General features: G+C 36.9%; 1 protein-coding gene across 1 annotated transcript in view; it reads left to right on the top strand.

The window, feature by feature from the left end:
- Nucleotides 1-10,721: 10,721 nt before the first annotated feature.
- The window catches only part of Smp_170700 (putative wd-repeat protein), a gene marked incomplete at both ends in the record, with an annotated part of 43,093 nt that continues 38,555 nt past the window's right edge, over nucleotides 10,722-15,259 (top strand). Inside the window, 2 exons of the mRNA XM_018797445.1 lie at nucleotides 10,722-10,806; nucleotides 10,853-11,474. Coding sequence (XP_018652486.1) covers nucleotides 10,722-10,806; nucleotides 10,853-11,474 — 707 coding nt within the window. The remainder of the gene's footprint in view (nucleotides 10,807-10,852; nucleotides 11,475-15,259) is intronic.

The raw sequence follows: 15,259 nt of genomic DNA, 5'->3' as shown, positions 1-15,259 counted from the left end.
CCTTGAAGCTTTACAAATCATTTGTTGAAAGTCCAGAACTAGGATAGTGGACTCAGTATATCACTAGCCCTACTAGACATCAAAGTATCTCGGACTTAGTCTTTACCAGTGACCTTACCCCCAATACTGTGTATATTGGAAAAAGGTTTCCAGGTAATGATCATAACATCGTCGTATCTAGCCTTAATACAAAAAACACAGCCGGTAGACGTAAAACTGTAACACTTCGTAGAAACTAACGCAAGGTTAATTGAAACAACTTCCACAATTACCTAAGAAGCACTAACTATGTAACTTTCTTTATTGCAAACAATACCGACGCATTAACCAAAATATTTTATCACAACATCATTAGTATCATCAACAAAATCGCACCTTTAGAATACTGGGGACCTAAGTTCTCTAAACATCTGTATATACCGGTCTGCACACGTAAACGACTGTAAAGACATTGTACTTAATTTCACTCTAATGATTTTTCCTCTTTAGTAATGATGACAGGAATACTTGTCCGAACAGACGCAACAAGTACACAAAAAACAGTTAAACAGGAAAAACGCGCCGTCGAACTTAATAATAACTCCTTCACACTTACCATACTCTTTCAAAATAAACGTTCTAAATCGAGATGAAAAATGTTTACTAAAGACAAACAAGTATACGAAGATCATAAACTTGTTACGGAACTATTGAGAGAACACTTTTGTTCCTCATTAACTAACAAGCAACCATTAAATGATTCAAAACCAATCCCAGTACCTCCCTGTGAAACTACTAGTGTAGATTTCAATGTATAAAATATTTCTAGGGCAATTAGTACATCGAAACACTCCTACACTGATGGACCAGATGGTATTCCGGCTAGCATGCTTAAACGTCGAGGTAATGATGTGTGTGTTTTATTGCTCAAACTATTTGCGATATTACTCTCCACAGCGTGTTACCCTACTGCCTGGAAAAACACATGTACCATTCCCGAAATAAAAACAGGACCTAAGGCAAATGTTGAAAATTAACGACCCATAAACATAACTTCAGTGGTGTCCAGAGTGATGGAAAAAGTAGTTAAGGCGACGGTAGTGCAAAATCGAATTACTAATAATCTCATCCCGGTCTACCAGCATGGATTTCTTAGGTCCGGATCATGTGATACATGCCTAGTAGACTACATGACCCATATAACTCTGAAACGAGAAAACGGACTACTTGTATCAGTCATATTTTTAGACTTTAAAAAAGTTTTTGATAAGGCCCCACACAAAAGGCTTCTGGTCAAACTAGGGCCCTTGGGGATCAACAACGCACTCTACTCATGGTTTGTCTCATTCTTAGCGGAACGTAAACAAATGGTAAAGTACGATGACTGACTCTCATCATCTAAACCAATAACTAGTGGAGTCTTCCAGGAAAGCGTATTAGGCCCACTTTTGTTTCTCATGTATATAAACGATATATGTAACATCATAAAATCTGGGAAACCATACTTATATGCTGATGATCTCAAAATAGTATACAGCTATAAGCCTGAGGTTCTAAGTGAAAGTGTACGCCTGATTCAATAACCTAACTATCTGGGGCGAAAAGTGGCAATTATAAAAAAACATCCACAAATGTGGGACCATGCACTTTGGAAAGCACCCATATGAACCACAACTGTACTTAAATAAAAGTAAAGTCCATATATTTCAATCAGTACACGATCTAGGAATTAATCACACAGGAAGCCTAAACTTTAGAGCACATGCCTCCTCTATTATTTCTAAAACTAGACGTCTAATTGGCTTCATAACGAAAAATTTCTTCACGACAGAGACTCAGCTTACCCTTTACAATAAATGTCATTTTCGTAGCTGACTGGTTGGTCCTCCTAGTCTCCAACATTGTTCAGTCATTCCATGTGCCTATATTAATTATTGATGTGGTTGCCAAGAGTTGCGTTAGCTTCATGACTTCCGAAGAATCTTGGTTTTCAACATGAGGTGTCATAATTCTTCCCTAAACTCGGGGGGGAGAGTTTAAGTGGTTTAACTTGTTTGATCGGGTTGGCGTTTTTTAGCAAGTTTGTTTCCTATGGGGTGGTGTTTCCTACCCCATGCCCGATACTCCCCCTTTTTGTGGGGTTGCAACCGGCGTTAACTTGAATAAAGCTGGAGGCGGAATCATTATGTGGACATAACCAGGATTATAAGCTCGAGCTCCAACTGTTCTGTTCCATGGTTTGAGTATATACAATACTCAACAACTTTCTGGGCTGTTTATATATATATGTAGATCTAGAAAAAACTTTCGGCGTTGAAGGCTGATTATTGGGCATCGAATGTTGAATGTCAAGTTGTCATGTCCAGTGATCCATTATGATGACTTACTGGATGACTTCGTAGGACTGGATATAGAGCACCTTGGTCATAATTTAACGTCAAGTCAACTCGTCAGTTAGTACTCCTGAATAAACGTTGTTCTTGGTAAGATTTTATGTTATTTCACAGCAATAAGGAAACACATTGTCTTGCAACCGTTTTGAGGGGACCAGTCTGGGGTATCATCAAATGCTATAGCTTTGATATGAGATCAGGTAAATTAAGCAAAAGGGTTATTTCAGTTAACTTTATTTGATTAAGATCACTAGCTGTACAACACTTGGGGGTGTTTACCTCGATAGTACAGTTAATTCTGGATCGACTTCCTTTTGTCCGTTATATTGTTTTGCCGTCCGAATTAACTTTTTATTGATGAAATAATCTAAAAGATATCACAAGTATTCAGGGTTTGACAACACATTAACTAGTAACAACTTTTATAATCGAAACGTGCCAGCCCATTCAAATCAAAAGCCGGAAGCGAAGAGGTTCGAAGATATATTTGACGGAGTATCGATATATCGAGAGGTGATCAATCTAAGCTGGCTAGCGGTCTTAGGAGGTGCTAAGTATTGCATACCCACACGTGATCTGGTGCGGATGCGTGACAGAGCGCCTCTAGCGGGGTGATCTATTAAAACTAATGCGGTCAGCATCAAATATCGAAGCCTTACAGGTTAATTAATTTTGGGGATTTATTCACTGCTACAATCTTTTGACATGGTATTGTCTGGATTTAACAAGTCTAAGTGAAAGTTTTTGAGGCAGAATAAGTCAAGTAGCAAGATATGTTATACGAAACGATGACCATGCTGTTGAAAATTGCTAGACTTACTAGATCATAGGTTTACTATTAGCCCGAAGGTATGCTGTGCCCCGGTAAATGCTAACAGCAACTTGTGAGGGATTATGAAAGAGTGAGTGATAGAACAAAGTGAACTGACGACTCACTAAATACGTTGGACCGATTTGCATTTAATAGTGAAAGCTTGATATAACAGTCAGCAATAACAAGCGCTAAAAGAGCCTCAAATTTCACAGACTTCTCTTAGTGTGGATGAAGGATTGCTTCTTAGGTCATAGACAGAAATTAAGTATAAATTCCAGATGCCCCCGTGAAACCAGTACTTATTGGGGTCTCATAAAGCTCCGTCCTAGGTCCTTTACTTTTTATATAGTACGTAGATGAACTTTCAAGTATAGTTTAGTTCCCAAATCTACTATACATTGATGATGTGAAATTCTGGTGAAAAAAATATCCGTAGCATGCAGGTTTTCACACCGAGTCACCAATTTTTGAAACCTCTTACATGAAGATGTGGTGTTCACTCGTTTGATTGGTTCATTCAAGAGAAGAAAAGACACTCTCGGAGGTTCGCCAGAAAAATGACTAACATAGACCGTGGGCTTTTTGTCCCCAGTACACAAATGTGAATTTGAGTAATTGTTTATTGTATATCGGAAATCTTCAACAGTTTCTATGACTTCGAGGTCTTCGAATTTTGGTACCAATTTGAATAAGTTGACAAAAAAACATTCTCTTCGGAAGTACATGGTTTTCCCTTCGTGAGTTTTGCTTATTCTCATAAGTTCGCGATTCATTTTAATAAATCTCATTTTGTCATACCCTGGACTTGTAGATGGGTTTTTAAACTTTGCTTAACACAAGCAATTGCTTGGGTTTTCTCGGGTTAACAAAAAGTGGAAAATAAAGCCAAACGTTCGGGGAATTGTCGAGAAAATCCTTAAAATAACTTGACATGAATATGGACGACAACCCATCAAAATGTCACCTTTTTCCCTACCCCAGGGTAAATAGCCTATATTAACACCGAAATTTCCATATTGAGAAGAAATGTCTTGAATTTAACGTTTCCGCCTTCTCCAAATATCTATTGTTTCTTAAAAGTAATATTTTCTACATTATTTCCTCAAAGTCCCTCGAAGTTTGTCCCCTAGCAACTGCTTAGGCAATCAATGATAGCATTGAGGATAGGACCACAGCATCTATTAGAAGTAGCGAAACTACCACATAGTTCTATGTTTTGTTTGAGTAATTATTCTGTTAGTTATTTATGCAAACGGCAGGCTGAATGGTCGTTATAAATTTTGCGATAGAATGGGTACACTTGACCATCATAAAGATAATAGAATATAACTGATATAGACTTTTATCCACTTTTCAAATATAGAATGAAAAAACAGTTTCAGTTTTCAGTTTCAGTTTGGAAGGGACAGGAGGCTTGATGGCCTGTGTTAGTCCTGGCAATGATGGTCTCTCAGCTGATCCAACTTTCTTTTGAAGGAGTCGACGGATGGAGCCTCAACCACGTGCTGAGGTAACGAATTCCACTCGTTGATTATTCGATGGGAAAGTCGGTAGTCAGCTGACAAGTAATTCGTTCTGGGCTTGTGAACTTTTTTGGAGTGTCCTCGTAGATTTTCTGTTTTGGAAGACAAGAAAAATGAGGGCATATCAGGTGCAAATTTGTCATTAAGCAATTTGAAAACTGTAATCAAGTCGCCTCTGATTCTTCTATATGACAGCGGGAATAGGTTTAGCTTGGTCAGTCTAGTACCATACGGGAGCTTCGCTATTCAGGGAATCAGCCTAGTTGCTGTTCTCTGAACCCTTTCCAAGAGTTCACTGTCTTTTTTTAGGCAGGGGCTAGCTGCTTGTATGCAGTACTCAAGTTTAGGGCGTACGAACACTGTATACAAAGTCAGAAACGTTTTAGCGTCAAGATGCCTAAAAGCCCTGCGTATGGACCATAAAGTCCTAAAACCTTTGGCGGCTATTGCACGGCAGTGTGCAGTAGTCTTTAAGCCGTGACTAACGATGACGCCTAAGTCATTGTGTGCCTGAACAATAGGTAACTCAGTGTTATTCATCGTGTATGTATCTGTACCCTGGTGGCCAATATGCATCACAATACACTTGGAAGTGTTTATCGGCAATTGCCAGGTTTGGGACCATTCAGATAATCTCTCCAGGTTATTTTGAAGTTCTAAGCTATCGCCCTTGCTTTGTATCGCTCTCCATATCTTAACATCATCAGCATAGAGTAAGACCGATGACGATAGTAGACGAGGGAGATCATTTACGTACAGGAGGAATAACACTGGCCCCAAAACTGTACCCTGGGGGACTCCACTAAGCACAGTTTCCCAGCTAGACAACTTGGAGTTCACCCTTACTCTTTGTTGACGCCCAACTAGGAAGTCTTTTATCCACATCAATAGATTGCCTCCAATCCCGACATTCCTTAGCTTATATAACAGCCGGTTATGCGTAACTTTGTCGAAAGCTTTGCTGAAATCGATGTAAGCTACGTCTATATGTAACTTTTGGTCCTTAAGAGCGCACCAGCTTTCACGAGCGACTAATAAGTTTGTGAGACAAGAGTAACCTGTTCTAAAACCATGCTGCTTTTCGGAGAGGATCCGGTTTTCATCGAGATACTTTAACAGCTCCTTCCGAATAATCTTTTCTAAGATTTTAACAACCACACTAGTTAGGCTAATTGGTCGGTAATTCTCAGGCTTATGTTTTGTACCTGTTTTGAAGACTGGACTTACTATGGCGTTCTTCCAGTCTTTTGGTAAACGACCCTGGGTTACGGATAGATTTAAACATACACTTAAACGAGTCTTATATACTCCTTATATCAATAATAAAAGGCTGGTTATTATAAGAAGCTGAAGATGTTTATAGAGCGTTGTTTTGGTAGTTGTCAACTTAATACAGTGTCATTATTTTACATCACTCTTGATCGTCAGCGTAATCACGCAGCTGGTACGATCCACTTTCATTCTTCGCCTCCTAACCGTGGGCATGCTGCAGTTTGGTAACTATATCAGAGTTTACAGCAGCATGTGTATTAAGTTACATTTAAGGATGTCAGTATCTGACACTATGAAAATGGTGATAACTTTGTAAGTCATGGTAAAAGAAATGAACAACTTTACAAATATCAAACAGTAGGTTTTTGGGACAAAATGACCAACGATGGGTCATTTTATTGTTATAATTAACTCAGTTTTATGATTAAATAAAGTATCTACTCTGGGTTATGCATGTTAAACATAAGACTTGACAAGAATGTGGTTTTCCAAAGTTCACACTTAACGCTTAAACGGAAGATGGTTAGGAAAACTGATATGATGGGATTTAAAAGCAAATTTACACATTTTTACCCATTTTGATTTTTGTTAAATATGACTTCATTTATAATTCAATGTAAGGCTTATTCATTTGAGTATTTGTTTTTTTCATTGTGATATTTCATTCGTTATTACATTAATTTATTTGTTTATTCAAGATAAGTTACTCATGTATGAAATTAACGTCAACTGTGCTCAGCACAACACATAGCATATGATTTATTATAACTCCGAGGATTTTCATATGTGAGATTTTATTCTAAGTAATAATCAGAATGAGTGTACAATCAATATATGATGAGTGTATTTTCGACACGAGTTGCCGTCGTGTTTTGGTATCAATAAATCTTCACTTGTACCAGTCTTGGTGTTTGTACTTCATGTTGTGAAAATTCCAATGGTTCCATATTTTTTCGAGTATAAGTAGTAAGCGCGGCAAACATAACAACAACAAGAAAATGTATGATAAATAATAATGTTTGTTGTAGTAAAAATGTAAATGGAAGCAATCAGGTTCATCAGAAGGTAACCAGGATGAAAACAAAAAATCAAATATTCCTCAGCTTGAAATAGAGGGGAAGATTAAAAGTAAACCTAAATGCAACATTACAATCAACCGTCAACGATGTCACTGGGATTTGAATGATAAATTATATTAAAGTGGCTTATCTCAATATGGCAGTTCATATCTATCACCATGGCTTGAACCAACGTTTACTAACTGTAATATCTGCGGTCCCACTGTTTATACATGTGGAAGCGAGCCACTTCACCTGTCACGGTACCAAGTGAACACATAGGGACTGGTAAAAATTAAGGTCTATTGATTCCTGTTACGTCCTTGAATCTGTCTACCCACTTAGTGCCGAGTATAATGTAGATTAAGACCTTGACGCGATAGGCTGACTGGCTTAACCTTGAGGCTAATATGCGTGAGTTCGAAGTGGGGGTAGAGAGACGAAAGCTATTCTATCCCTGATCGGTCGGCAAGCACGCGAGAGAGAGAGAAGACAAAGACAGCTGGAACACTAATCACTTTATTCCAACCCCGATCTAGCACTCGAATTCCCAATTCAGATTAGGGTGAAAAGTTACATGAATAAATAGATGACTAAGCTGACTACAACGTACAATAATTAGAAAAATACATTTATGTCCAAAACTGGGGGATTATAGTAGAAAATAGGGTACAAAAGATTACGTCTAAATGACAATAGCTTTAGAACAGAAAATGCTATGACAATGAATCATACATCAAACGAAAGCTTATGATCTGTAGAATAGGCTAGGGACAAAAGTAAATGTTACAGTTTTACAAACTTTGAATTAAATGAATTAACGTCCCCAAAAATAGCTTCCGTAATTTGTTAAGGCTTCTTGTTTTGCGGTTCACATCAATTCCCTAGAATAAGTTGTCCAAAATAATGCCATTACCAAGCCAAATACACTCATTTGTGCACTGAATTTACGCATAATTGATGTTTAGTGAGTAAATAATATATAAGTGAAATTATACGCGTGGTTACCGTAAAGCACGAACAGATTACACACCGAATAATAGAAAGAACGTAATTACCACACTGTGCAAAAGTTCATACCTATCATAGTCAATGAAATTCACATTTCACATCAATTATGAATAGTGGCCTTCCAGTTATACTTGTTAAACTTATCGCTACAGCTGTCTTTTTGGGAATGACTCTTGCATTCCTCGATGTATAAAGTGCTGGAACTGAAAACTATAAGTTTTAAAATTATACCAAAAGGTTGAGAAATTGATTCTAAAATTGTCTTTAACGCTGTATAACGCCCATATGAGTATCTCGTTACACAGTTATTTCAGTAATCCACACCTTGAACACCATACTTTATGAAATTCGCTATTTGCTACAGTAAACGAATAACTGGTGAACCTCTGATTCTTATGTTTAAGCAGTTGAAAAATACAAGCATGATTAGTTGATTTAAAAAGGCTGGGTTACAGCTGATTGTAGATTGCAGACGAATTCGAAAACCCACCATACAAGCTTTGCAATTGAAAGTAGTGACCAATATTTTTTAACATAAATCTTAAAAGTGAAACTGATCAAAAACTTTCTATGTTCATCAAGATTTTCATTCAAGTCTACGTCAAGAAGGATCAATCTGGAATAACATAAATAGCAGACCCACTAGAGACTTTTTTGTATAGGTCTTCCAGTACGGACCAACAAGGAGCACTTAAGTTCACTCAGATTTTTCCTTTCATCAACCTTAAATTCATATAATGACAAAAATATTTTAGCAGTAATCGTCTCTTAAAATAGCATCAAAAGTTACTTATTTCAATGCAAAATACATTAATCTAGAAACAATGGTACTTGATGCTGTCATGAATGTATTCTAATGGTAGCAATAAATGGTTTCATAAATTCTGCAATCTTAAAAAAAATTATCATTTATTTAACGTAACGTCATATGGGATGATTCTGAACGAATGTTATTAGTGTTAAATATCTGACTTCGGAATTGTGACAACTTACCAATAGAATTACAAAATTTCCACTTTGAAATGAGTCACCAGAGAACATGAGATTGTTACATATTCATATCATTTTGTTACTTACTTACTTACTTATGCCTGTTACCACTCGTCGAGGAGCATAGGCCACACACCAGCATTCTCCATATAACCCTGTCCTGGAAAATACTTTACAGTTCTTTCCAGTTAACATTCATCCTTTTCATATCTGATACTATTTCCAGAAGTAATGTTTTCTTTGGCCTTCCGATTTCTCGCTACCCATCCAGATTCCAAGTTAGCGATTGCCTTGTGATGCAGTTTGGTGATTTTCTTTATGTATATCCTATCCACTTCAAACGTCTTTTACTAATTTCCTCTTCAGATGGAAGATGGTTTGTCCTCTCTCATAAAAGACTGTTGCTGATAGTATCCGGTTAGTGAATGTTGAGTATTTTGCATAGACAACTGTGTATAAATACTTGTATGTTCTTGACGATGGATGTAGTAGTTCCCCACGTTTCAGCTCCGTACAGTAGAACTGACTGTCTTGATGTTCGTATTGAAGATTCTCACTTTGATGTTAGTTGACAGTTGTTTTGAGTTCCATATGTTCTTCAACTCTGGGAATGCTGCTCCTGCTTTGTCAATCCTCAACTTTACATCTGCATCAGATCCTCTTCAGGTACGTGAATGATCCCACCACTTCCAGAGTTTCACCATCAAGTGTGATTGGTTTGGTTGGCGTTCTCCGTGTCGTACTTGAGAATGTTGCTTTTTCCTTTCTGTATGTTGAGGTCTATTAATGCATATGATTTTGTAGCAAATATTATAATTTAATGCAAACCTTCATCAAAAAGTATTTCAGGCAAAGTTTTCACTTCCTTGCAATACAATCTAATAGTTTCTGATTTTCTTCCAAATGAGCTGCAGTTCATCTTGCTAAAATGTATTTTGTATCCGAGAAAGTCAGTTTAGAATATTCTTCAACTAATTTGGTTTTGATGATTGAATTCATCATCTATTTACTCAAAATCTCACTTGTTATTGCTTCTTATGGTTGATAAGTGTAGTGTCTCATACTTTTTCCCTAAAGTCAAGTGAATTTGATATTAGATTTTAAACTAAACATTTGCTCAATAACTGTTTACTTTCACAAGTAAGTAAAGATGGATGGTGGCTAGCCGTGAGATCCAGGATACGCGTTTAGTCCTATTTGGGACTCGTCAGCTGGATGCACCTGCATCTCAGAGTTTATGTTCACTGTGGGACTCGAACCTAGTATCTTTCGCTTCAAACGCCATCGCGTTATCCATCCGGCCACTGAGTCCTTATAGCCACTTGCTTGTGCGATGGGGTGAAGTTGAAATTTACTTAGTGTTGTTTGTTTGGATCAACTCTGAGATGCAGGTACATCCAGTTGACGAGTCCCAAATAGGACGAAACGCGCGTCCTGGATTCCACTGTTAGCCACTATCGATCTATGTTTATAATGCTTGTGAATTAGGGCTATATCGAGGCAATACGCACAGTATGCACATATGCCGATTAGAGACTGACCAGTTGCAATCCTAAAACATCAATCGGAAGATTCAAACAAACAATACTAAGCAAATTTCAACTGTTTACTTTGTTTTTATTCACTCATTTATCAATGCATCTTTTTCATTTAGCAATGTACTTCAATCTAAACACTCAAAATGTCTGATCACAAAGATAATCTAGATACTAATAGACAAAAAGAAGAAGATGATATTCAGCTTGAAGATGAATCTTCAACAGTCGGTAATGTTAATGGGTTAAAAGTAAAACTAACTCATTATCCTCACAGATCATGAAAATCAAGAAGAACAGGGCATTAGTAGACTAGACAATGAAGAAACTATTAACTTAACAAATAAACAAGAAGATATCTCTATCATAGAATCCTCATCTTCTAATGAACAAGAACGAGTACCTAACAGTAGTCTAACAACAACACAACAACAAGATCAATCTGATGATAACAATCAAACTAATCTTACCCAACCATTCAATGAACAATCTAAGAAGACAATGGATCCTGAATTCTTTTATAACTATAATGATTGTATTGTACATCCATTAATATCTGAGAATTCTGGTATACCAGAAAATCTTTTAAAAGTTACATATCTATTCGGTATGGATGTAGTACGTAGAGAGAATTTACAATTACTTGAATATAATGTTATATGTTGTATCTATGGTAACTATTTACTTATCATGAATATTGATACTCATCAAAAGATAATGATACGTTCAATGTATGGGATTGGTATTGGTACATATTGTATACAAACAAAAGATAAATATATTGCATTAGCTGAAAAAGGTGATTTACCTAATGTATGTATATATCAATATCCTAATATCAAATTATATCGTATATTAAGAAATGGTACACAAACTGCTTATACTGCCTGTCAATTTAGGTAGGTTTATCTTTTTTAGTAATCTTAATAATAAATAATTCATAGTTGAAAGCGTAAGTCAATTGAAGCTAGACCGTCAAGGAAAACTTGGAATCACTGGACGGCCGTTTCGTCCTATTGTGGGAATCCTCAGTGGCGGCTGGCGAGATTCGAACACAGGATCTATCAGTCTCGCGCCAGAGCGCTTAACCACTAGAACCACTAAGCCGGCCGCCATCCAACGGTGTTAATGTCTAACTTCAACCAATCCACGAAATTGAGCAACCATTCATCAGTGTCGTCAATGAGTTGATATCTCCCAACAGACCTGATTGAACTCCACCGGATGCGCACTGCTGAGGAGTCCCACAATAGGACGAAATAGTCATCCAGTGCTTCCAGGTTTTCCATGGTGGTTTAGCTTCAATTGACTCATGATTTCAACAATGAAAATACTGAAATCTCCACAAAGCCCATTCTGATAGATTTATATCCTAAACTTTAAGTCTCAGTTAAATTGTAATCCCTATTTAGCTGGTTAAAACAGTCGAAGATGAAGTGGAGTTTAAACTTATTACTCAATAAGTGAAAGTTGAATTTGAGCTACATCATTTACTTAATAGACTGATCAAAGAAAAGTAAATGTAATAGGAAAGCAATCTGCATGAAATGTTTGACCTAGTTTTTGTGTTAATTGGTACTCACCATTAAAGTATATCTGTAACCTTTACAGAACAGATGCTTTATTGGGATTAAAACCTAAATTATCCAGCTTCATAGTTTGAGTTTTTAAAGATAAGTTATTCGAAATGATTCATTTTCAATGAGGTGATCATATAATGATCGTGCACAGATCAAATTGTAACACTACGGATCATCGTTCAACAATCAATTGAATAGAACTCATCAATATACATCAACTTTCTTGACTGTAAGAAAGTTGTGACAGTCTGGACAAAAGGAATTTATGGAAACTTCTTCAACACTATGGTGTAAATAAGAAAATCGTCAACATCACACGGAATTCATACTTCAGGCTATAGTGCTAATCGGTGAATGAAGAACAGTTGAAAGATGCATTCCAAGTGAGGACTGGATTCATACAAGGTTGTTTACTCCCCTCCCATTTCTATTTCTTCTGGTGGTCGATCGGATTATGAAAACCTCCACATCTAAGAGGAAGCACGGAATACAATGGACAGCTTCAATGCAACTAGACGATTTGTACTTCGCAGATGATCTGGCCCTTCCATCTCATACACATCAACAAATGCAGATGAAGACAACTAGTGTAGCAGCAGCCTCTGCATCAAAAGACCTCAACATACACAAAGGAAAAAACAAGATCCTCAAATACAACACGGAGAACACCAACCCAATCACACTTGATGGAGAAACTTTGGAAGAGGTGGAACTTCTCACGTATCTGAGGAGGATCTGATGAAGACGTAAAGGCGGGGATTAGAGAAGAAAGGACTGCATTCCTACAACTGAAGAAAATATGGAACTCAGAACGACTGTTAACCAATATCAAAGTCGAAATCTTCAATACAAACGTCAAGAAAGTTCTATTGTACGGAGCTAAAACTTGGAGAACTACTATGACCATAATCTAAAAAGTACATATATTTATAAACAGATGGTTGTATAAGATACTCCAGATCTGTTGGCCAGACGCGATCAAAAAAAAGTTCACCATAGTAGAGAACAAACAAACAACTGGATGAAAAGGAAACTAGGAAGATATTCTGGAAGTGGGTTGGACATACATTACGGAAATCATGAAGCTGTATCTCAAAGCAAGCGGTATTTAGGAATCCTCAAGCTAAAACGGAAAGAGATAAATCAAAGAACATGATGTACTAGGAATTGATACCAGACACTAAAATAATAAATAGCACTTGGGAACACCAGGAACGATTGCCCAGGACAGAGCTGGTTGGAAAATCCTGGTAGCAAGTCTATTCTCCACAAGAGGTAACAGATGTAAGTAAGTACGTAAAGAATTGAAAAAAAGCTTATTATAATCTACAGGGTCAAAGATCACATTGTGGTGTGGGTTACTTATATCCACATAAGTAGTATATAACGATGATCGGGCATTGAATGTATTTCAGTAGAAGATCGATAAGGAAAGAATAGGAACGGAACGCAATCGGTATGAAAATGCGTGGACAATGAAATCAGAGATGATGGATTGATATTTACAGAAGGAATAGTCAAGATTGAGACAATTGATTGATAGTTTGCAAATTAGCTGTTTACTTATGAGAAAAGATGGACAATGGCTAGCAGTGGAATCCAGGACGCACGTTTCATCCTATTTAGGACTCGTTAGCTGGATGTACCTGCATCTCACAGTTGATGTTTACTCTGGGACACTCTGAGAGTAACATAAGTTAGTCAGTGCATCATTAATTCTCTCAATGTTTGTTAATCTTAGAGGTTAAAAAGAAGAATAAACAGGCTAAAATCCTAAAACTGATCTTGTTTTCTCAAGCTAAAATATTACGCTTTCTATCATTGATCTAAGTGATTCGTCTTCTATTTTATTGCTAAGATGTTACCTGGATTCTAAAGATAGTAATGAAACAATTTAATTGATTAACCTAAATGATAACTTTCTGTATAGTTTGATCTATACTTCAATCTCACAACTGGAGCCGCTTGATGTAAGGGTCTATGTGAATTACGAAAAAATTCTCTTACTTCATTGAAAAATTTTAAGAACATTAATAAACATCAAGTGTATTAAAGAATAGTGGACATCTCAGAATCAATTAGACAATTTGGACTTCGCAGATGACCTAGCCCTTCTATCTCATACACACGAACGAATACAGACAAAGACAAAAAATGTAGCAGCAACCTCTGCATCAAAAGGCCTCAACATACACAAAGGAAAAAGAAAGATTCTCAAATACAACACGGAAAACAACAACCAAACCAATCACACTTGATGGAGAAACTCTTGAAGGTGTAGAAACATTCACGTACCAGGCAGCATCATTGATGAACAAGGAGGATCTGATGAAGATGTAAAGGCTAGGATCGGCAAGGCAAGGACAGCATTTCTACAAGTGAAGAACATGGGACTCAACACAACTGTCAACTAATGTCAAAGTGAGAATTTTTAATACGAATGTAAAGACAGTCAGTTCTACTGTACGGAGCTGAAACGTGGGGAACTACTACATCCATCGTCAAGAAGGTATAAGTATTTATACACAGTTGTCTATGCAAAATACTCAATATTCACTGTCCGGATATTATCAGCAACAGCGTTTTATGAGAGAGGACAAACCATCTTCCATCTGAAGAGGAAATTAGTAAAAGACGTTTGAAGTGGATAGGACATATATTGAGGAAATCACCAAAGTGCATCGTAAGGCAAGCTTTAACTTTTAATGGTGAAGGGAAGCGGAAAATCGGAATGCCAAAATCACATTATGTTGGGAAACAGAAGCAGATATGAAAAGGATGAATGTTAACTGGAAAGAACTGTAAAGTATTTTCCAGGACAGGGTTAGATGGAGAAAGCGGTTGAGCGGCCTATGCTCCTCCACAAGGGGTAAGAGACGTAAGTAAGTAATATTGAAGAATAACCTTGATACCATAATCTGTTTTAGGCATTCAGAAAAAAGTCACTGTGAATAGAAAGTGGGAAAATTTACTAAGAATATATTAGTTTTATATAACTGAACATTCTTAGGTTAAATTCATTGAGTATTGTTTGTTTGAATCTTCCCATCGATGTGTTAGGACTGCAACTGGTTAGTCTCTAATTGGCATATGTGCATACTGTG

Source organism: Schistosoma mansoni, chromosome 4 (genome assembly GCF_000237925.1).
Source record: "Schistosoma mansoni strain Puerto Rico chromosome 4, complete genome".
NCBI classification, from domain to species: Eukaryota; Metazoa; Platyhelminthes; class Trematoda; order Strigeidida; family Schistosomatidae; genus Schistosoma; species Schistosoma mansoni.
This window is presented reverse-complemented; position numbering and strand designations above follow the sequence as displayed.